Here is a 22,585-nt window from a genome sequence, read left to right as displayed (position 1 = left end):
CATGAACCACCGCACCCGGCCTTCTATGTGGCTTCTGAAAGGAGAGCAGAACCCCATGCGGCATCTGCCAGATGTAAAAGAACTGTTTACTGTGAGACAGCATGAGACTTATGAGAATCAGGAAACCAGCCTGTGATTTCTCACACAGTTGGCACAATGGTAATTTCTGGATGTTGTGTTTCATTAGCAGCCTCTGAGCGGAGGTGGTTTAAATTTGAGCGTGCAGGATTTAGATGTTTTATTTTTATATCTGTCTCCGACACTCTCAGAGCCACATGGTTTCTTGGGTTGTAACAAGATGTTTTCTGTTGCCCAGGCTCCGGGTTCCTCATTAGCCCCAGTTCATGTTCCTCTTGGGGGCCTGGCTCCTTTACGAGGCCTTGTGGATACCCCACCCTCTGCCCTTCGTGGATCTCAAAGTGTGAGCCTGGGGAGCTCAGTGGAGTCTGGACGTCAGCTTGGAGAACTCATGCTGGTAAGTACTTTCTCTTGTGTTCAGTGTCTGTAGTTCCTATGAGGCCCCCATGTGCCATACTAGGACCTATGGCTTAGGGGTGAAAAATAGACGGAATCGGTGGAGTCCTCAGAGTTCGTCATCCAGTTGGGAAAATGTAATTCGCACCTGTATGAATGTGGACTCTGGGCTGTGGAGGATAGACGTGTGCTGTAGGGACATCAGTGCTGATTTCTGAGTCTCCGCAGTCAAGGCAGTAGGAGTGGGCGAAGGGAGTCATTGGTGTGTGCTGTAGTCGCCAGGTCAACTTCATGGACGTGGTGGGACTTGATCTGGGAGACACTGACATAGAGAGTGGGGAGGAGCATTCTAAAGGTCATTCCAAAGGTCTTCCAAGTGAGTCCTTTGACTGTCCTCCTCTATTTTGAAGCCTTCACAGGGTCTCAAGACATCTGCTTATACAAAGGGTCTCCTGGGCTCCATACATGAGGACAAGACTGCTCTTAGCCTCTTGGCTTTAGGAGAAGAAACTAATGAGGAGGATGAGGAGGAAAGTGACAACCAGGTAATGATGAAGTCCTCTCCCTGGCCTGGAAACTCTCCGTGCTATATTTTTTCCTTTTGAAAATGTTTTTGCTGTGATAGAAAAAATATGTAACATAAAATTTGCCCTTTTAACCATTTTAAAGTTAAAATTCAGTGGTATTAATTACCTTCACAATATGTGCACCCAACACCACTATCCATTTCTTTTTTTTTTCTGCACTCCCCCCCCACCACTATTCATTTCTAGAACTTGTTCATCATCCCAAATAGAAACTGTGTACCTATTGAATGATAACTTCCTATTCCCTCTTCCTCCGTCCCTGGAAACCTAATCTGCTTTCTGTGTCTATGAATTTACCTATTCTAGGACCTCATGTAAGAGGAATTATACAATATTTGTCCTTTTGTGTCGGGCTTATTTCACTTAGCATAATGTTTCAAGGTTCATCTATGTTGTAGCATGTATTAGAACTTTGGTCCTTTTTAAGGCTGAATAATATTCCATGGTATGGATATGCCACCTTTTTAAGGCTGAGTAATATTCCATGGTATGGATATGCCACATTTTGTTTATCTACTCATCTGTTGATGAATATACATGGGTTGTTTCTACCTTTGGCTGATCTCTGTGCTTCTTTTTAAAAAAGCAAGATTTTTTTTTGGCCCCCGGCTTCATTTCTTCAGCAGTCTATTATACCTTCTAGATCTGATCCAGAAAGTACAGCCAGCAGAAAGCACCTTGGCCACTTGCTTGGTGCATAGCATAGTTTGTGCTGGATGGAGAGCCGTTTAGTGAGGCTGCCTCAGTGGTGGTCCTGTTCTGAGTCCTCTGAAGCCCTGCCTGGGCCCGCCTGCCAGCTCAGCAGTGCCCCGCTTTTCCCTCTGCACACCCCTCACCCTGGGTTGACCAGTTTCCTCAGACTTACCACTTGTCATCATTTTTGTTTCTAGAGTGTCCACAGCTCAAGTGAGCCTCTTAAGAACCTACACCTGGACATTGGGGCACTGGGGGGTGACTTTGAGTATGAGGTAAGAGCCCTAAACCCTACAGGCAAATGTGTCAGCCTGGCATATCCCCCCTGTTTTTATTAAGCCCCCCTACTTTGTTGTAATGCATATTTGGAAAAACAACTGTTTTGTCCCAGTCCTTCCAGATGGGATTTCTGGGGTTTGGGGAAGGACAAGAATAAATGAATGGATTCCTGTCCCTTCTAGACCCTGCCTCTAAACAAACAAATGTCAACACTCATTATGTTATTGTAATACCTAAAACCTCCAGTGGTTTTTTTTTTTTTTTTTTTTTTAAAGAGACAGGGCCTCATTGTGTTGCCCGGCCTGGAGTTACAGTGGTGTGAACAGAGCTCACTGCTTTGAATTCCTGGGTTCAAGTGATCCTCCGCCTCAGCCTCCTGAGTAGTTAGGACTACAGGCGTGCGCACGCATGCCTGGCTACTTTTTACCTTTTTTGCAGAGACAAGGTCTCTCTGTTGACCAGACTGGTCTCAAACTCCTGACCTCAAGCAGTCCTTCCGTCTTGGTCTTCCAAAGTGCTAGAATTACAGGTGTGAGCCATTGTGCCCAGCCATGTGTTTTTGTACCTAGAAAGGAGCTTTCCTTACCATGTATCCTTTGTTTAGTGTCCAATGTAGTCATTTAAATATAACATTTCTCAAAATATTCCCTTTTTTTTTTTTTGAGATGGAGTCTTGCTCTGTCACCCAGGCTGGAGTGCAGTGGCGCGATCTCAGCTCACTGCAAGCTCTGCTTCCCGTGTTCATGCCATTCTCCTGCCTCAGCCTCCCAAGCAGCTGGGACTACAGGCGCCTGCCACCATGCCTGGCTAATTTTTTGTATTCTTGGTAGAGATGGGGTTTCACCATGTTAGCCAGGATGGTCTGGATCTCCTGACCTCGTGATCTGCCCGCCTTGGCCTCCCAAAGTTTTGGGATTACAGGCGTGAGCCACCACGTCTGGCCACATTTCTCTAAATATTCTTAAAGTATTTAAACAACCAATGAATCATGAACTCAACAATTAGATTTCCCCAAATATTTAAATATTGGTTGCAGGCTCAATCAATTAAACTTTTCACAAGTCTAATATATCAAGTTCTTTTAAATACTTTCAATACTTTAACAACATCAAACAAGTCACTCACACTTTATTAGAATGATCACAAAACTGGCCAGTAACACAGAAGTGCTTATATCCTGAATTTAAATTTGTTTTCTCATTATCCCTTATTATTTCTGACTTGTTTCTTGGAAATCACCTTACCTTAAGAGCCAGGGTTAGTGTCTGAGGTCACTTGAGGTTTCAGATGTGCTGGCTGATAGTCCTTGATTTGGTACTTGAGACCTGAGTTGTGGGTGACCCAAGTCTTGCCATTGGACAGGGCTTTTTTTTTTAAGACTGGATGTCACTCTGTTGCCCAGGCTGGAGTGCATATCAGCCTCCAGAGTAGTTGGGACCACAGGTGCCCGCCACCACACCCGGCTATTTTTTGTAGAGACAGGGTTTTGCTGTGTTTCCCAGACTGGTCTCGAACTCCTGGGCTTAGGTGATCCCCCTGTCTTGGGCTTCCAAAGTGCTGGGATTACAGGTGTGAGCCATTGTGCCCAGCCTAGGACTCTTTTTGTAGTTAGACTTTGCCTGTTACCTCAGAAACTGTTCAGCATTTTGGCTTTGTACAGTCAGATACCTTTCGATTATGACTTTACAGTTTCTTGCCAAATGTGACACTTTTTTCTAAGTGTCCCATTTTTATTATCAAGCTGATACAGGTCTGCTTTGAAACTGATCCTTCTGAGTGGGGCCTAGTCTGGAAAGATTAAATCTAAAGCCTTCAATCTGTTTAGTTCCCTGAAATGACAACTTTGTTTTCTTCTCCACCACCAGTAAGACCTATATTGATAAAAGGAGATGCTCAGGCTTTGTGCCTAGAAGGTTGACCATGTATAGGACTAGGGGTGTCAGAGGACTTATGGTTGTGGAGGAAGAAGAAAATCTCTATGAGAATGAGCAAGTTGAGGCTGGAGATTCTGCCCTATTCATTTCTGTATGGCCAGGCAGCACCTAGCCCACTGCCTCTGAAACATAGGAAGTGCTTAGATATGTTTTGGTCAACAGTTGAGAGAATGAATTTGTGAATGAGTGAATGAGCCACGCTGGGACTCATGAGAGAGTATCCGGGCAGGTTGTTTTTTTCTTCACTTGGCTTTCCCAGTTACCGGATAGAGTGGGTACTTGGTCCCTGCTGTCAGCTGGTGGATTGAAGATCCTGATGTGGATTGATTATGATTTACTTTGACCTTGGGCTTATTAACATTTACTTCATAATGGATTGTAAATGTCAACAAAAAAGGCTTTTTCTTCTTTGAAAGGTGGATTTTTTTTTTTTTTTTTTTTTTTGAGTTGAAGTCTCACTCTTGTCCCCCAGGCTGGAGTGCAATGGCGCGATCTTGGCTCACTGCAGCCTCCGCCTCCCGGGCTCAAGCGATTCTCCTGCCTCAGCCTCCCAAGTAGCTGGGATTATAGGCACCCGCCACCATGCCTGGCTAATTTTTGTATTTTAGAAGAGATGGGGTTTCACCATGTTGGCCAGGCTGGTCTCAAACTCCTGACCTCAGGTGATCTGCCCGGCATGGCTTCCCAAAGTGCTGGGATTACAGGCATGAGCCACCATGCCCGACCTGAAAGGTGGATTTCTAAAAGCTTTCCTTCTGATGGCTGTGTGCTTCTCTGGGGGGAGTGGGCACTTTTAAACATTTTATAACCTCTTTAATATAAATAGGCACCCCAGTGTGATGAGGGGAAATGTCTGGAGTGGGTGGTGTTAAATACACCTCCTACTCCTGTCTTTAGCATCCCCGCAGATTTAGTTCTTTTTGTCACATGGAGTGTTGGATTCCTATGTTCTAACTGAAGGCAGGAATCAGGACTTTTCCTTTTGGGAGTGTTAGTGGTGAGGGTGAGTGGGGGGGTTTCAGGACAGCCAGTGCTGCCTCTGCTTGGGCCCTGCTCTTTGAAAATGGCTTTTGTTTCAGTTTTCTTTGGATTCTCTGAACTGCCTACCTTTCCCCACTCCTGAGTGTCCCATACAGCCTAGGATGGAGATGGACTTCTGAGGCTAGTTCTATCCTGTCTCACTGAGCAGTCACTTCGCTCATGATTCCATGAGAGGGCAGTAGGATGGCAAGAATGCATCTCTTCTTGTCTCCTCCCTGCTCTCCTGCTTTCCAACTTAAACCTACTTCAAGTCTATTACAGACTGAAGAGAGAGAGGTTCATGGAACTGACACTGAACAGGGCGAGCAAAAGCCAGGAGGCTGAAGGGTAGTCGAGCAGACTTTATGTGGCCATGTGGTGCTGGTGAAAAGCCCATCAGTGGATCAAAGTAGCAGGAGGGAGCCTGGGCTTAGAAATAACAGGATGATGTCAGTGCGATTGGAAAGTGCTAACAACACCGGGGAGCTGTGCAAAGAATTGAGACCAACTGGGCAGGAATGAAATCTGAAAAATAAATTGGACTGATGATCAGCTTGGTGGGGTCTCTGCAGAACAGGGTCAATGCACAGACATGGGTTCAGTTCCTTGGCCTTCATGCCCTGTCCCCTGTGCTGTGTGGATCACAGGGGTCCTTGTCTTTGTGCTCTGGGCAGAAGAACCTCATGGCTTTTGGGGGGCATGTTAAATATTCATGAAATGATTCTTATAAACTCTTTCCTGCTTTCTCCTCCTGCAGATGGGAAAGTCTTTTTTGAAAAAGCAGCAGAAATGTGCCTTGAGATACTCAAGGACCTGGAGCTGTGAAAGGAGGAGACAGAAGGAGTGTGAACAGGGATGAGCTGAGGGCAAAGTTGTGCTGAGACTGAGGCCCTGCCTTTGCTTGCACTTCCCACGGAGCCCAGGGCAGGAGACTAGACTTCGGTGCCCAGAGTGTATACCTGGTTGGAGCTTCAGGCCTTGGGCCGGGAGACAAGGGGCAGGGACCAGGTGAAGGGAGGTGCTCATGGGGTTGGATAGCTTCTCCAGACACTCAGCTCATGTAATCCACATCCATTTGTGGATAATCTCCAACAAATGCTTCACCTCCCTCTGCTTTCCCCACCCTCGAGGTGCTGTCCTGTGGTTGCAGTTAGTCAACATAGTGCAGAGAATGCAAGGTTGTTTATTTTAATATTACCCGTGTTTTACTGTTTTAGGTAAGGCAGACTAGAATGAGCCCCATCATGTGAAAATTTTCTTTTAAAGAATTTAAGCATAAGAATTGAGCTGGGCCTAAGATTATTGCAATTTGGCTATATTCTCTCGTGTAAGAATGGGAATCTCTTTTAATTTTTATATTATGTTCATGGGTGCACGGGCAGGTTTGCTATCTAGGTAAACTTGTGTCATGGGGGTTTGTTGTACAGATTATTTCATCCCCAGGCATTAAGCCTAGTACCCGTTAGTTATTTTTCCTGATCCTCTCAAGGATGGGAATCTCTACCTGTGTCTTGTATTCTCTGATTTTTGATAGGTTACTTGCTTTTCCGTCATCTTGAATGGTTAATTAATAGCTAACATTTGCTTAGCTATTTTTCATTTAATTAGCACTGTAATAAATATAGTCTAATCCCTGTATAACCATGTAAAGTAAATATTACATCTCCTTTTTGCAGGCTAGGAAGGGAAACCTCAACTCCTATCTTTGCATGACACACTTATTCATATTTAACAATTTGGTCAACAAACCTTTGCTAAGCACTTATTATGTGCTAGAAACTAAGTACTGAGGACAATAGGGAGCTAATTTGGTGAAGGAAACAGATAAGGAAATTAGCAAATACAATAGCTATTAAGGTAGATGATGGGGAAGGCTCATCTCAGATCAGCTGACCTAGGGATCAAGGAAGGCATCCTGGAAGAGGTGATGTGGTGAGGACCAGTGGGGAGTGTGTCAGGGTAGTGTGTGTGTATGTGTGTTTTAGGAATTGCATGGCAAATTACTAAATTATTGTGATGTTTATCCACAGGTGGGAGGAGAGAGTGTCTGAGGGTTTGGCTGGAGGTGAGCCATGAGAGGCAGGCAGGAGCTGGGCCTTAAGGGCTGTGGGCGAAGTGGGAGTTTAAATTTTATCCTGAAGGCCATAGGGACTATTGATGGTCTGATACCTCCTTTGCCCTCGCATCCAAGGTGTATTAGTAGGCAGCCCTCTTAGGACCAGGTTTCACTCCCAACTTCAAGCTGGGGGGAGCCTTTCTTTAATCTTGGGATGAGCCTGGCCAGGGTGGATTGGCCCTGCTTGCCGAGTAAGGGGGTGTGGTTGGCCCAACACCCTTTGCCCACCCCAGGCAACTCCCACCTCCTTCTTGGAGGCCTTAGAACCCCGCAGACTGGATATGAGCTTCTGCTGAGTATGGGCCTTTGGTGGTATAGAGATGAGAAGGCCATTAGGCTCAGCCTGAAGCTGCTTCACTTGAAGAGGAGAAGTGTGTCTCCCTTCTCTTAGCCCATCTGCCAGTGGTCCTGGCAGATTTATTCCATGCTGGAGGTTAGGGATGCTGGGAGGGGCAGCACTGGCGGGTACCCACATGCATGCTGCCAAGGCGTGAGCTTCCTTTGTGCCTTCTCTACTTCCCCTTCTGCTCTTCTTTCTGGGACAGGGTTGGGCCTGATGATAGTATCACCACTGTGGCTAGTGGCCTCTTTGCTTTGGGCAGTCAAGGCTCATAACCAAAGCCATTGGGAATATTTCACTTTTCTCAATATTAGCTCAATTCCTTGAGGGCAGGATCCATAGTTTGTCCATATTTGGATTCCCAAGGCAGTGTTTGACACATAGAATGTGCTCAGTGAATGAATGTGTAAGTCTCATTACATAATGTAAGTTAACATTCGTGGGACACTGACAGTGTGCCAGTCACAATTCTGAGTTTTTTTTTTTTTGAGACGGAGTCTCGCTCTGTCACCCAGGCTGGAGTGCAGTGGCCGGATCTCAGCTCACTGCAAGCTCCGCCTCCCGGGTTCCCGCCATTCTCCTGCCTCAGCCTCCCGAGTAGCTGGGACTATAGGCGCCCGCCACCTCGCCCGGCTAGTTTTTTGTATTTTTTGGTAGAGATGGGGTTTCACCGTGTTAGCCAGGATGGTCTCGATCTCCTGACCTCGTGATTCACCCGTCTTGGCCTCCCAAAGTGCTGGGATTACAGGCTTGAGCCACCGCGCCTGGCCAATTCTGAGTTTCTTAACTCACTTGATGAGTGCTAACTCATTTAGTCTTCCCAACAGTGCTCCCTATGAGGTAAGCACTGCTACATCCCAGTATTTTAGCAAAAGAAACTGAGGCATATAGAAGTAAATAATTTGCCTAAGGTCACACATCTGTAAGTGTGGAGCCAAAATTTGAGCCTGGGCAGCCTCTGTCTCCAAAGCTGAGCTCTGAAGGACTCTGCTTTACTGACCTGTGTAATCATCCCTAGGAAGCCTGGGTTAGCTTGTCAGTGGGCTCTCAGGCTTGCAGGGAGAGGGTCATTTCTTTGGGCACAGCAGACACTTTAACAGAGCATCAATAAATGCCATGCTTAGGGCTTCTTCTTGGGCCTCTCCGCTCTCTAGTCGTCATGGTCCTTGAGTCTTCAGAATAGGGAATCAGGAAGTCTTAAAAATCCCTCATCGGAAGTTATTCAGTCTGGCAGCCCAAGTGTTAGCACAGATGTTTTCCAGGAGGAATACTTCTCAGCCCAAACCCAGCAGAGATCACTGGCTGTATTTCCAAGGGAGGGTTTTGTTTTTCTCTTTTGACTGACTCTAAGGAATTTAGTGGAAGCAGCCTTGGGTTTTCACTAGTCTTTAAAGTGAGGTTTGTATGTGAGGAGCAGGGCGTGGCCACTGTAGAGATGCACTGCTCAGATCTGCTTTCGAGAGACCCTGCCAAGGGGAGCTTAGCAGATTGACAGCCTCCAGCGCTGCCCTTTCTATCCACCCTGCTTCATGGAAGTGTTTCCTGCTGGTGATGAGCCACAACAGGGGTCTGAAAGCAGAGCCATTTCTGCAGATACGGGACTCTTTTCATGGCAGCCTACTGGGCGACTCTGCTGGGCTGACCAAGACTTGCCCAGAACTGGAGAAAGTCTGGAGCTCTGCTCACTTCCTTTATCCTTTGTAAACATCTCCCTTAAATCTCTTGCACATCTAACCCTAACTTGGCATCTGCTTCTTAGAGGACCCCAGTCAGCAGTGCTTGGTGAGGATGCTGTCTCCGAGGCTGCTGCTTATCAGCATGTACCCGGGAGGCTTTAGGCACGAAGAGCACTCTCCTGATAATTTTTCCCCTGCTGCCTATTAAACATGAAAAATAGAAATTTGAGACTTTGCTGCCTTTCTCTCACATGATGATCCATCATCATCTTAAATAAATATTGGCTTTTGAGTCTGCAGTCTTATGATGTGGCTAATGGGGCTGGAGCAAGACAGATTTATTACTTGAGGACATGATAGGTGGTGACAGAGTTATATCGTCCAGTGTAGTGACTTCCAGGCCCACCGGTGGATGGGGATCAGCTTGGGTATATCCAAATCACCATAGAAATTCCGATTCTGTAGATCTGGGGTTGAGTCAGGAATCTGTGTTTTGAAAAGCTGGGTGGGCTGGATGCGGTGGCTCACGCTTATAATCCCAGCACTTTGGGAGGCTGAGGTGGGTGGATTGCTTGAGGCCAGGAGTTTGAGACCAGCGTGGCCAACATGGCAAAACCCCGTCTCTACTAAAAATACAAAAAAATAGCCAGGTGTGGCACACACCTGTAGTCCCAGCTACTCGGGAGGCTGAGGGACGAGAATTGCTTGAACCCAGGAGGCAGAGGTTGTAGTAAGCCAAGATCGCACCACTGCACCTCAGCCTGGGTGACAGAGTGAGACTTCGTCTCAAAAAAATAAAATAAAAAATATAAGAACTGGGTGATTGATAACTGCTGGGGCAGAACTCAGGTACTGGCCTGTGGGAGTCAGGGAATAGCATTTCCATCTTGCAGCATGTCTCGACTCCTTTTGCACATTCCTTATGTCTTCCTTTTTAACATGGTCTGTTGCTCCCTAGGAGTCTCTAAGAACAAGCCAGCCAGAGGAGAAGGATGTTTCTCTGGATTCAGCTGCTGCCAGTCCCCCTACTCCCTGCAAGCCCTCCAGCCCAGGTGCAGACAGCAATCTGAGCAGTGCTGATGGCAAAGGGCGACAGGGAAGTGGGGCAAGACCTGGGCTCCCAGAAAAAGAGGAAAATGGGAAGAGTGAACCTAAGATTTCCAGGAATCTGGTGACCCCCAAGGCAGACCCCAGGGGCAATGACCCTGCCAAAGCCTCTGAAAAGGAGGCACCAGAGGACACAGTAGATGCAGGAGAGGAAGGTTCCAGGAGGGAAGAGGCAGCCAAGGAGCCAAAGAAGAAGGCTTCTGCTCTGGAAGAGGGCAGTTCAGGCGCCAGCCAAGTAAGTCACTGTATCCCATAGGCAGGGGTTGACTGTAGCCCTCTGCTACTCTATTCAGCCCTGGGCAGGGTCCTATCCCCACATCTTTATTACTGAGTCAGGAGCTTCATTTGCATGTCCCTGCACTGGGCTGTCAGCATCAGCCAGAGCCCTTAATTGTGACAAATATGCCCAGGCCCAGCAGGCAGTAAAATCCGGAATGAAGCTGCAAACCTGCTGGCACTCGAAATTGAGAGCAGAAATTTGCTTTTCCACTGGCACCCTCCTGGAATGTTCATTTTCTTTTATCCTACTGCCTTTCCTGCTTCCTACCTCCCTCTTGTACTTTTTTTTTTTTTTCTTCTGTCTTTTTTGAGACAGGGTCTTGTTCTGTAGCCCAGGCTGGAGTACAGTGGCGTGATCTTGGCTCACTGCAGCCTTGACCTCCAGGGCTCAAGCAGTCCTCCCACCTCATCACAGTTCAGAGTGCTTTTTGGCAGAGCATTACCTCAGCCTCTTGAGTAGCTGAGACCACAGGCATGTGTCACCATGCCCAGCTAATTTTGGTATTTTTTGTAGAGACAGGGTTTCGCCATGTTGCCCAGGCTGATCTCTTAACTCCTAAGCTCAAGTGTTCTGCCCGCCTCATCATAGTTCAAGGTATTTTTTTTTTCTTTTGATACAGAGTCTCGCTCCTTCACCCTAGCTAGAGTGCAGTGGTGCAATCTTGGCTCACTGCAACCTCTGCCTCCCAGGTTCAAGTGATTCTTGTGCCTCAGCCTCCCGAGTAGCTGAGACCACAGGCATGCACCACCACACCTGGCTAATTTTTGTATTTTTTAGTAGAGATGGGGTTTCACCATGTTGTCCAGGCTGCTCTTGAACTCCTGAGCTCAACCTTGATCCGCCCGCTGGGATTACTGGCGTGAACCATTGAGTCTGGTTCCCCTTATACTTCTTTTTTTTGAGAAAGAGTTTCACTGTTGTTGTCCAGGCTGCAGTGCAATGGCATGATTAGCTCACCGCAGCCTCTGCCTCCTGGGTTCAAGCTATTCTCCTGCCTCAGCCTCCTGAGTAGCTGGGGTTACAGGTGACCGCCAACATACCTGGCTAATTTTTTGTGTTTTTAGTAGGGACAGGGTTTCTCCATGTTGGTCAGGCTGGTCTGAAACTCCTGACCTCAGGTGATCTGCCCACCTCAGCCTCCTAAAGTGCTGAAATTACAGGCATGAGCCACTGCGCCCGGCCTCCCCTTGTACTTTTGACATCAGTTTGGGGCAGTCATGGTTGCAGCAGTCTGAGTTTCTATAGAGAGAGAACACTGTGTGTTGTGGCGAGGTGGAGGGTGGGGGTGATCGGGGTGGTAGGTGCCACATTTGGCAGTGTTCTGCCCCAGCGTAGGTAGATTAGGTGACAAGAAGACTCTTCTCTTCCATTCTTGTGGCTCTTTCTGAAAGATACCAAGACATGGGAGTGGTTGCTTTGGCAAGACCAGGCCAATGACCAAAATGGACAGAAGTAAGCTTGAATGGGGAGATCCTTTGGCATTTTAGATTTTTCAACCTTTAGTCCTGTTCCTCCTCCAGGTAGATGGTGAGGGAATTCATTTAAAGGGCTTTTATCGGCCAGGTGCAGTGGCTCATGCCTGTAATCCCAGCACTTTGGAAGTCTGAGGCGGGCAGATCACTTGAGGTCAGGAGTTGGAGATCACTGGCCAACATGGTGAAACCTCGTCTTTACTAAAAATACAAAAATTATCCAGGCGTGGTGATGCACACCTGTAATCCCAGCTACTTGGGAGGCTGAGGCAGGAGATTGCAGGAACCCGGGATGTACAGGCTGCAGTAAGCTGAGATGGTGCCACTCCAGCCTGGGGGACAGAGTGAGATTCCGTCTCGGAAAAAAAAAAAAAAAAAAAAAGAACTTTTATCTATTTCCTAGGAAAGATGCTCTCCTTCTGTTTTTTAGGATAGCATCAGACTTCTGTACTGCCACCTTTCTAACCATCTCCACTACTCTTGGCTCCCCTTACTCGTATAAGTCCTTGCTGATCTAATTCAGAGTGTGGTTGTCTCTACTCAGTGGGCTGCCCAGCCCCAGTGGGGCGGAGGCTGTGCACATGTCCAGAGAGAATGGCGGGGTCCACAGGCCTCCTTTAGGTTTTTTAAGAAGAGTGGATTTCAGTTTGGCCTGAGCCCTATATTGGTACCACGGCCTGAACAGAATTCCCTGGGTAGGGACCATGTGCCTTTGTGCTCTGCTCTGAGGGATTTCTCTGTGTGTCTCTCTCTCCAGGGACTGGAAATTAGTGAACACATGAAGGAACCTCAGCTCTCAGACTCCATAACTTCTGACCCCAAGTCCTTCCATGGCCTGGTGAGTTCGAGATGAGGGCAGTAGAGTGGTGGTGAAGAGCATGGATTTGTGAGTCTCTAGGGTTAAGTAATTTGCCCAGCATCACACAGCTTGTAAGTGGGAGAATTTCGAACTCATGCTTGAGTCTTGTCTAGCTCCAGCTTCTCAACCCATTAACCAAGGGTAATACTTCCTATTTTATAGGTTTGTTGTGAGAAGAAAGGCAGAGAATATAAAATGTTAGCATATAAACATTATTAATATAATTATGTATATAATAATGTTAAAATGTTAGCTATTATTACTCACTGTTATGTGAGTTGCCTGTGTGATCATGTGAGTTGCCATCAGCCTAGGAGGTTAGAGACTGGTGTGTTTGTGTTTATGGGATCACTGAGCTGTGGCGAGGACAGTCCCCAGGCTCAGGCCAGGAGGGATGCCATGGCTTCATTTCTAAAGTTAACGCTTTGTCTTGGAATGCCAGCATCCGTGGTTTCTTTGTCCCAGACCTTCTACCCAGCCTGCTGTATCGTGGTTTCGTTTGCCAGGTCTGTACCTAAGGGGAATAGTTCAGGGTGCTTTTTGGCAGAGCATTACCTCTAGAAGCCATCCTCCATCTGTTTGGAGGAGGCAGATCAAAGGGAAGGGATTAGTGGGAGAGGGTCAGGGATGAACAGTAACGATATGAGGGGGTGCAGAAGAATTAGGAGGCTGTGTGTGCTCGCCCCTCACTGAGCCGTGGGCTTAGGAGGCAGATGGCAGCTGCATTAAGTGAAGTAGAACTCAAACTGAAAGGAAAATGTCACCAAAAAAGAGGAAAAACCCACAAGCTAGAAAGGGAAGGTAAAAGTGGTTGTTGGCAAAAACTGTCCATGAAGAATCGCCATGTCACAGATCTCTCGGAAGCAAGGGGGCTGGCTCTTCTAAAGCAGTCACCCATGTGGAGAAATGTGCCCATCAGCATTTTTCTTCTCTATGAAAGTAGATGGAGGAGGCTGTGGACAGCAGGACCAGACTTTGTCTGGGCGTCCCACCATTAGTCAGGGCTGATGTGACAGAACTGTCCCCATTAACATGCTATTGGGCAGCAGTCCTTCACTTAGCCCAGCAGGGATCTTCGGCTCAGAGAAGGTGGGATCATGGGCCTGTGGCAGCCAGAGGACAGCAACAAACTGGTACCAGTGTGGGTACTTGCTGCCCGTCCCAAAGAGAAGCCAGTGCAGGAAGCACCACTAATTAACTCTCATTGTCCAGGTGGGCACCTGTATGGAAAAGGGATGGAACGAGCTGGAAAGGGCCCACCAAGGCTCGTTTCAAAACTGCCCACAGGTTTTCTGGGGATGTTGGCATTTCTTCTTGTGCCTGGTTGGGCACCACGGAGAGGGAGAGATAGCCGGAAAGTGACATCCTTCCCAGCATGTGTCATGGAAAGAGCTTGGGCTTTGCCATCAGTGCAGGGCCCCATCTGACCCTCAGGTCCCTTGCTTATCAGCTGTGTGGCCTTGGGCGAGTTATATGTGCTTTCCAGCCTGCTTCCTTATCTGTGAGATGAGGGAAAGAGTTTTAGTCTCACAGGGTTATTTTTTCCCCATAATTTTATTATGAAAAGTTTCAAACATATGGAATAATTTAAAAAATTGTACAGTGAATACCCACATACTTACCATCTATAGGCCACAATTAACATTTTACCATACTTGCTTGATCACATATCTTTCCATTGAGTCGCAGTGTTATTTTGAAGATGAAATTAGTAGATGTTGAAATGTTTGGCACAGAGCTGGGCACATAGTAGACATCTTTCTGGAAAGTGGAGTTGGGGTAGTGAAGAGGCCTGGTGGGTGTTGACTGTGACAGAGGCAGAGTTGACCTTTGCATCTCCACTGTCTCCAGGACTTCGGTTTTCACAGCCGGATCTCGGAGCACCTGCTGGATATTGATGTGCTTTCCCCGGCCCTGGATGGAACTCGTTGGCAGGTGAGTCTCTCTGGGTGGTGGGCTGAGCTGGGGCCTCATTTTTCCTCACAACCACTTTTCCGGATGACCCAGAACTGAGCCCTGCCCATCACAGGCTGCATTTCTGGAAGTTCTCTCCCTTCTAATTCATTAAGGCATGGTCCTGACTGCCTTTCATGGGGCTTCTGACCATTCCTGCATTGTTGCTATAAATTAAAGTCCTCTTCCATCATATATTTATCCATTTATCCACTCATTCAGCAGCTGAAGAGTGGACTGTCTGCTCATGTACAAGGCGCTGTATAGACTGTAGATTTCAAGGAACTTTCCATCCTGGCCCATTCGTCCTCTTTACATGCCCAGCCCACCTGCTGCTCACCAGCTGGGTCTGCTGCTCACCATCCTGGGGCACACTCTCCACCTCCACCACCCCTCTGCCTGCCACTCTGCTTTCCCGTTTTCCCAGCAAGCTCTTTTTCGGTCCTGGAGGTTCACCTCTGACACCACCTCCGCGAATGGGATGAATTGTTCCCTCTCTTTGCTCCGCTTAGTCCCTCTTGTTTTGTTTGATAGTTGTTTGTCTGTCTCCCCTGCCAGATGTAAGCTCTGTGTGGACATGGATGATGACTGACCCACATGGGGTAGTGACTCAAACACAGATCCTGTCCTTAAGGAGCTTCAAGCCAAGAAGACTTTTCTTTTTCTTTGTGGATTGGTTAGAAGAGCGGTTCTGGCACATGATCTCTGCGAGTTTAAGGGAATATTTGGTTTGGGCAAAATGGAAATTTGTTGGGTGAAACAAACAAGATGTTTAATATGAACCCAGCCTTGGAGCCTTTAGTGAAATGTGTGCTAGAGGCAGGCTAGAGTTTTTGGGCCAGTTGCATTTGAGCCCCACATGTTCCTCTCAGCTCTGGCTGATAAAACCTTTCTGGGCCACTGTCCTTGCTGGATCTTGGTCATGCTGTTTGCAGTGCTAGAGAGATGTGAAGGCACAGGCAGAGGAAGGTGGGATTAGTCAGGAAAGGTTTGGAGGGGGCGAATTGTGGAGCTCCTTTGGCAGTAGGTGAGTGGGAAAGTTACTGAGTCAGTGGGATGGAGGTAGATCCCATTTCTTGGGGTCCAACACCTGGCCAGTATCAGAATTACTTGGGAGCTTGAAAAAAGACAGATTTCTGGGTCTACCTAAGACCTGATGTGGCCAGCAGCCTCTTTTTGGGCTGTGCCACTTGCTGTAACGCAGTAGCAGGACCTGGCTTGGTTTTGGTTCTCACGAGGTGCAGCCTCTTGAGGTGGCCATCCCTGGCAGAGGAAGCCCTAAGTCAGCGGTCCCCAACCTTTTTGGCATCAGGGACCAGTTTCTTGGAAGACAATTTTCCCACAGATGGGGTCGGGGGCATTAGATTCTCATGAGGAGTGTGCAACCTAGATCCCTTGCATGCATAGATCACGATAGGGCTCATGCTCCTGTCAGAACCCAATGCCACTGCTGATCTGACAGGAGGTGGAGCTCAGGTGGTAATGTTTCCTTGCCTGCCCACTGTTTACCCCCTGCTCTGCAGCCCGGGGGTTGGGGACCCTTCCCCTAAGCTATACATTGTGACCTGCCTGTCGTGATGTGGGTAATGGGGCTCAGCGTGGCTGACTGAGTAGCCAAGCCTTTGCAGGCTCAGTCTCCAGCTGTCCACCATCTCTGTGGGTGGAGGGGTCGAGTTGGGGAGGGGGAGCTGGAGGAGAGAGCAGCAGCCCTTCATGGGACAAAACTGTAGATGCCATCCTCTGTCCTTCCTGTGCACTCTTGCCCATTTTGCCATATTCTCTACTTCTCTCTCAAGGGCAGGACCAGGGCAGAGGGCTGAGCTATACTAGTTTTTGTTCGTTTAAAATATTTTCAATGCAATTTTATTGAGATATAATTGACATACAATAAATTGCACATTTATTTGATACATTTTACCATATTGTATACCTTCACAACCATCACCACAAAAAACGATTATAATGAATTAGACATAATACATTTCTTTCTTTTTTTTTTTGAGGTGGAGTTTCCCTGTATCACCTAGACTGGAGTGCAGTGGTACGATCTTGGCTCACTGCAGCCTCTGCCTCCTGAGTTCAAGCGATTCTCCTGTCTCAGTCTCCCCGAGTAGCTGGGACTATAGGTGCGCACCACCATGCCCAGCTAATTTTTCCTTTTTTTTTGTATTTTTAGTAGAGATGAGGTTTCACTGTGTTGGCCAGGCTGGTCTCAAACTATTGACCTCAGGTGATCTGCCCGCCTTGGCCTCCCAAAGTTCTGGGATTACAGGCGTGAGCCACTGTGCCCTGCCGACATAATACATTTCATAATTAATTAGAAAAGTGATTATAAAATTATTTCAAATAATACAGAAGATCCAAGTTCTCAAATTCCTGTAGCCTTACACAGACAGGGACTATGGATAGTTTCCATTCACATTTTTCATGTGCCTTTCCAGAAAATTTTCTGTGTACATATAAGCATGTATTTATTTTCTACTTGCTTATCTTTTTTCTTCCAATAAAAATTGTGATTGTGCTACCTAAACTGCTTGGCGATGTGCTCTTTAAATTTGAGAGTAGGCCCCTGACTTACTTCTTTTTTTCTTTTTTTTTTTTTTGAGACGGAGTCTCAACTCTGTCACCCAGGTTGGAGTGCAGTGGTGCGATCTCGGCTCACTGCAAGCTCTGCCTCCCAGGTTCACGCCATTCTCCTGCCTCAGCCTCCTGAGTAGCTGGGACTACAGGCGCCCGCCACCACGCCCAGCTAGTTTTGTATTTTAGTAGAGACAGGGTTTCACCATGTTAGCCAGGATGGTCTCGATCTCCTGAACTCGTGATCCGCCCTCCTTGGCCTCCCAAAGTGCTGGGATTATAGGTGTGAGCCACCACGCCCGGCCGGCCCTTGACTTGTTTCTGAGTTATTTCATATAGATCTACCATATTCTTTTTGTTGGCTGCACAGTCTTCTGCTGTATGAATACACCATGGTTTATTTAACCGAGGACTGAATCTTAAACAAAAACAAGACTCTAGAGCCGAGTTAAGGAGAGGGAAATGGTATTTTAGGCCAGAGGCTTAGGATGTGCGATTGTGTCCTCTTTCTGAAGAATGGTGACCTTGGCTGCTTTCCTCATCTCGTTCCTTGGCTTCCTTTTCTGGAGCAAAAAAGTTAAGGAAGAGGACCCTCTATACCAAGAGGACCGTCTGTCCGGGTATTTCCCAGAGGATCCCCTTTTCTCTGTTAGTGGGGATAGTTCAGTTTCTCACAGAAATATAGGTGAAACAAGAAGGGAGAGACCGGAAAGCCATGATCTGCAGCCAGCCCTCCTGTCTGCTACCTTTTTTCTTACGGTGTGTGGCTGATAGCCCCGGAGTCCTTTCTGACTCAGGGCTCAGTCCCCCTATTTTTATTACTATCACCCCACTTTATCACTTGTCTTATATTTTAGTTTGTTAACTGGAGTGGGCCTGTGTGATTTTCCTTCTTGATGGGTGAGAGAGGGAGATACTTGATGAGCATGGTTTGGTCTGTAGGGGGAGACAAGTTGTGAGTTGCACGCTAGAAGGGGAAAGAGGTGGGGCGGCAAAGGCTGCATGCCCTGCCATTGTCTGCAGGCTCTGCTCATGCTGATGTGATGAGGAGTGGCAGCCCTGGCAGGGAGCCCTTCTGCTGCAGGCACCAGGAGGCACTCACAGGCAGCATTTCTATTTTTAATATAATTTGGGGGAGCTGGGTTTTAGTTCAAGCCCTGCCCTTCCTCACCCATCCAGATGGCAGGGTTAGCCACAGCTGCTGGGGCTTAGGCTGCCAGTGGAGAGGTGTGGGGGCTGTGGGCACAGGGCTGGGGACCCTACTGGGGAAGACGGAGTGAGCTGTCTCCCGCCCCACCTCTCCCGTTGACCCTGTGTCCCAGAACAGACGGGGCTCCTGTTGGTGTGACAGAAGGAGTGCAGGTCCTAGGATGGGGACTGGCACTGGCAGAGTATTTTCTTTTTGTTTTTCACCTTAGGCTGGGGGAGAGGGAGAGGAATGTGGGAAGAGGAGCTAACATTGATGGTGTGCCTTCTTTGGGTTGCGAGTTGGGCGTTACGTATACGAGCTGCTTTGATCCTCACCAGAAGCCCTGTGAGTTGCAGTATACGATCCCATTTTGTACAGTGGAGGAGGCAGACTTCCCAGGCAGGAAGAGCTAGAACAAAGGGTTGACCCCAGGCTGACTACACTACTATATCCCTGTGGAAAATATTTGAAATGATCAGGAATATTTCTCCCCTCTAGGCTGGGTGACACAGTGAGACCTTGCCTCAAAGAATAGTTCTTCCTGCCTCCTTTCTTTAACTGACTTGCTAAATGTCACTAGTCACCCAAGTTTTAAAATGAGATTTTTGTCCTGTTTGGTTTTGTTTTTGATGGATGATGTAATTGCTGACCGGGAAGGGGGCATCATTGTCTGCTGATGGGGCCTGGGTGCTTTGGGGTCCCTGAAGGTAGCGAAGGAGCGCTTCGTCTTCCTCCAGGTGCCAGGTGGTGCCCTTTTTGTCTCGGGCACAGCTTTCTCTCTCTCTTTCTACCAGTACTCCATCTCTCTAGGACTTATCCTTACTCATATGCTTGCCTGTGCCCCCCGATTCTGCCCTTAATTTCAGCACCCTTGTAATTCGCTGGGCCTCTGTGGATTTGGGGTACTCATGGATTTCTCTCCTTTCTCTGCGCAGCTTGCTGTGCAGGCTTCCCGCAGCAGGAGGCAGGATTTTCTTTTTCTTGTGTGTTCTCCTTCGGTCTCTGGTGCCTGACTCTATGTGTTATGGCTGTGGTCTTCTGCCACATCCTCCCCAGGCCTCAAGGCCAGCCCAGGGAGCAGCTGTGAGCCTGGGGGCTTAGCCAAAGCTTGGGGAAGCTTCACTGTGCAGTAGATGAACCTTCTTTTCTATGTCCCGTATGGTCCCATCCTCTGGAGAGCAACTTCTCAAGCTTTCTCCTAAGCTTGAGAGCCAGCTGGAGAATGGAGGGACCCAAATGCAGTCCTTTCACCACAGACTTTTTACTGCTTCTCTCCTACAGGCCCAGCAACCACTGGGAATAGAAGACAAGGATGACAGCCAGTCCAGCCAAGATGAGCTGCAGAGCAAGCAGTCCAAAGGCTTGGAGAGGTACCATAGGTGGGAGGCTATCCCCAGGGGTTTGCCTTCAGGGTGGTGTGGACTTGGGCAGAATTCTTGGCTTTGGTGGCTGGCCTGGCTCAGTGTATACTTGCTTGGCAGCAGGTGATGAACTGGCTGGATGGGCTTGCAGGGTCTGTGTGTGCACATATGTGTGTATATGTATGTGCGTGTGTGTGTACTGGCAATGTGTATATATGTTTGCATGCATGAGCAGACCCTCTGATTCTCCACCAAGATGGGCATGTGAAGTGCCACTGGGTGCATTTGGCAGGACTCCAGGCACCATTGTGGGGCCAGGGCTGATTAAGCTGTGTGTGTGCCTGTTATGGGCCAGGGCTGAAGAAACTTTGTGGAGGTCTGGAGGAGTCACATTGGAGGGTTGGTACTGCAACTCAGAGCTCTGAGCCAGGGCCCTGCCACATCAGAAAGGGCTGCAGCTATCTGTGAGTGTGCAACTGTGTGTGATGTGACAGGGCCTCTCAGCTTCTCAGGCCTGAGCCCCATGACAAGGGCTGCCACCCTAGAAGGGGAAGGAGAATGGTCATTTCACTGTTAGACCTTCAAAACCTATCTGTGACAGCTTCATGCATTTTCTAGTCTGACCTCTTGAGTCTGGCTTCTCTTTTTCTCCCCACTTAGTTCTTCCACCCCTTCTTGGCCCCAGCGATGGTGAGCTCTGGGGATGGGCACACTTGTGTGTCCTGCTCTGATTCCTGAACCGAGCAGAGGCAGCATAGGGACCCCTGTGGAGCCTGACTCCAGTCTAGGCAAAAGGAGCGCTCAGGAGAGAGTCACTCCTTCCCACATGGGTGGCTGCCTTGCTCTGCTGTGGCTCTCCACGGATGGATGTGGGGACGGGGCTGGAGCATAACCCGGGAGGAGGCAATGACCTAGGTCCATGCACTGTGTTCCCCAGTTCTCTTCCCGCTCTCCAAATGGAGGGACCTGACTCTGCTGCTCTGCCTGGCCTGACCAGGTTATCTCCTCCACTTCCACATGAGGAGCAGGCCCAGAGTCCCCCTCGAAGCCTGGCCACCGAAGAAGAGCCCCCCCAGGGCCCCGAGGGGCAGCCCGAGTGGAAGGAGGCCGAGGAGCCTGGGGAGGACTCTGCAGCCAGCCTCAGCCCGCAGCTCTCCCTCCAGAGGTAAGGATGAGGGGAAGCACCCCCGGGTGGCGGCCACTCTGCCTGTGGTGGGTATGTGTGCTAGTGCTGAGAGAGGCGGGGGTGGGGTTGGCTTGGGGAGGGAGTGGGGAGCTGGGGTGGGTTTGTAGCCTCAGCAGCAGCAGCAGCAGCAGCAGAGGCTCTGCTTAGTGTCCCATGGGAGCTGGATATGAGGACATGTGCCTCTTCCTAGTCCTCAGTCTACAGCTGAAATGAGGGTATGTGGTCTGATTAGAGGAACTTAGAAACTCTTGAATAAGGAGGTGTCTCTTTTGTCCCAGGTGCCTACCTGCAAGAGGCTGGAGCAGAGACTGGTGTTACCCTGGCTGCTCCATTCCTGCCAGGAAAGCCCTTTCTCTAGTCCCCTCCCTGCCAGCACCCCTGTTTCCAATAGTCATCCTACTTCTAGTCATTCAGCAACCCCAGCTGGAGCCCTGTTAATGTGCTCGGCCCAGAGACAGGGAAGCCCAGATCACTCTGAGTCCAGCTGAGAGGACCTTTTTTTCCTAGCCTAGTCCAGAGCGTGGTGGACATTTGCTAGTTCTCTGTCCCCCTAGCAAGAGAAACATGCTGGTCTTAGAATTTATTGGGTTGGAATGAATCACTAGGGAACCTGAGCAGCATCGATGTGCAATCAACAGCATCCACTGAACACCTGCTGTGTACGGAGCTCCTGGGGTACCATAACCATCCTGCTTCCGTTGTGAGGCAGGAGTCTCTGGTTTTTGATGCAGATAATTCAGGGAGAGGAAGGGTGGGGAGAGGGAGGTTTAAGACCTGAGGTAGGGAAACTGTTGGGGCTGTCTCTCTTGTCTCTATCATAGCTCTTTGACCCCAAATAGCATGCGTCTTAAGCCTCTTGCTTTCTTACTGGCTTTAACACAGTTGTTTCCTTACTGCTATCAGGGAGCAGGCCCCAAGCCCACCTGCTGCCCACGAGAAGGGCAAGGAGCAGCATTCCCAGGCCGACAAGCTGGGCCCTGGGCAGGAAGAGGCAGAGGAGAATGAGGAGAAGGTGGCGGTCAGCCCCACCCCGCCAGTCTCTCCAGAGGTGTAAGGGCCAGTTTTGCGTGTCTGTCCCTGTCCTCCACTGCGTGTGGGCTGCTTCAGTGCCTATTGACTCTTGGGTGGTGGGAGGTGGGGCTCAGGCTCTGGCCAGGGGTTAGAGTGTAGGGAGATTAAGCATGTCCTTGGTGCTCTGTGTGCTGCCTTGAGAGCCCCACGCAGGCGTGACTGATCCTTACCTGGGGTTAGCTTTGGTCCCTGGGGTTCCTGGTCAGGACTTGAGGTACAAGGGCGGATGAGGGGGTACCTCCTGGCTCATTTGCTAAACTTGCTAAATCATGTTTCCTGTCTACCAAGCACTGTTTTTCTCTTCAGAAATGTTGTTGAGGTATGTAAGTACACTGCAGTACATAGGCCTGCAGTGTACAGTTCAGTGAAAGTTTGCATCTGTGCACACTGTATAACGGCCACTCAAATGGG

General features: G+C 48.7%; 1 protein-coding gene across 9 annotated transcripts in view; it reads left to right on the top strand.

The window, feature by feature from the left end:
* The window catches only part of CEP164 (centrosomal protein 164), an 88,269-nt gene that overhangs the window by 36,351 nt on the left and 29,333 nt on the right, over positions 1-22,585 (top strand). For 5 of the 9 annotated variants that reach the window (XM_017883089.1, XM_017883087.1, XM_017883086.1 and 2 more), the window contains 9 exons: positions 317-475; positions 885-1,019; positions 1,952-2,029; positions 10,078-10,461; positions 12,736-12,816; positions 14,689-14,772; positions 19,838-19,935; positions 20,855-21,082; positions 22,007-22,153. In XM_017883089.1, coding sequence (XP_017738578.1) covers positions 317-475; positions 885-1,019; positions 1,952-2,029; positions 10,078-10,461; positions 12,736-12,816; positions 14,689-14,772; positions 19,838-19,935; positions 20,855-21,082; positions 22,007-22,153 — 1,394 coding nt within the window. Of the gene's footprint in view, positions 1-40; positions 160-316; positions 476-884; positions 1,020-1,951; positions 2,030-10,077; positions 10,462-12,735; positions 12,817-14,688; positions 14,773-19,837; positions 19,936-20,854; positions 21,083-22,006; positions 22,154-22,585 lie in introns of those variants that run through there. The other 4 variants (XM_017883095.1, XM_017883091.1, XM_017883088.1 and 1 more) reach the window with 4 other exon arrangements.

The sequence above is a fragment of the Rhinopithecus bieti genome, unplaced genomic scaffold (genome assembly GCF_001698545.2).
Source record: "Rhinopithecus bieti isolate Rb0 unplaced genomic scaffold, ASM169854v2 scaffold_11964, whole genome shotgun sequence".
NCBI classification, from domain to species: Eukaryota; Metazoa; Chordata; class Mammalia; order Primates; family Cercopithecidae; genus Rhinopithecus; species Rhinopithecus bieti.
Note: the sequence above shows the minus strand (reverse complement) of the source record. Positions and strands in the feature narration are given on the sequence as shown.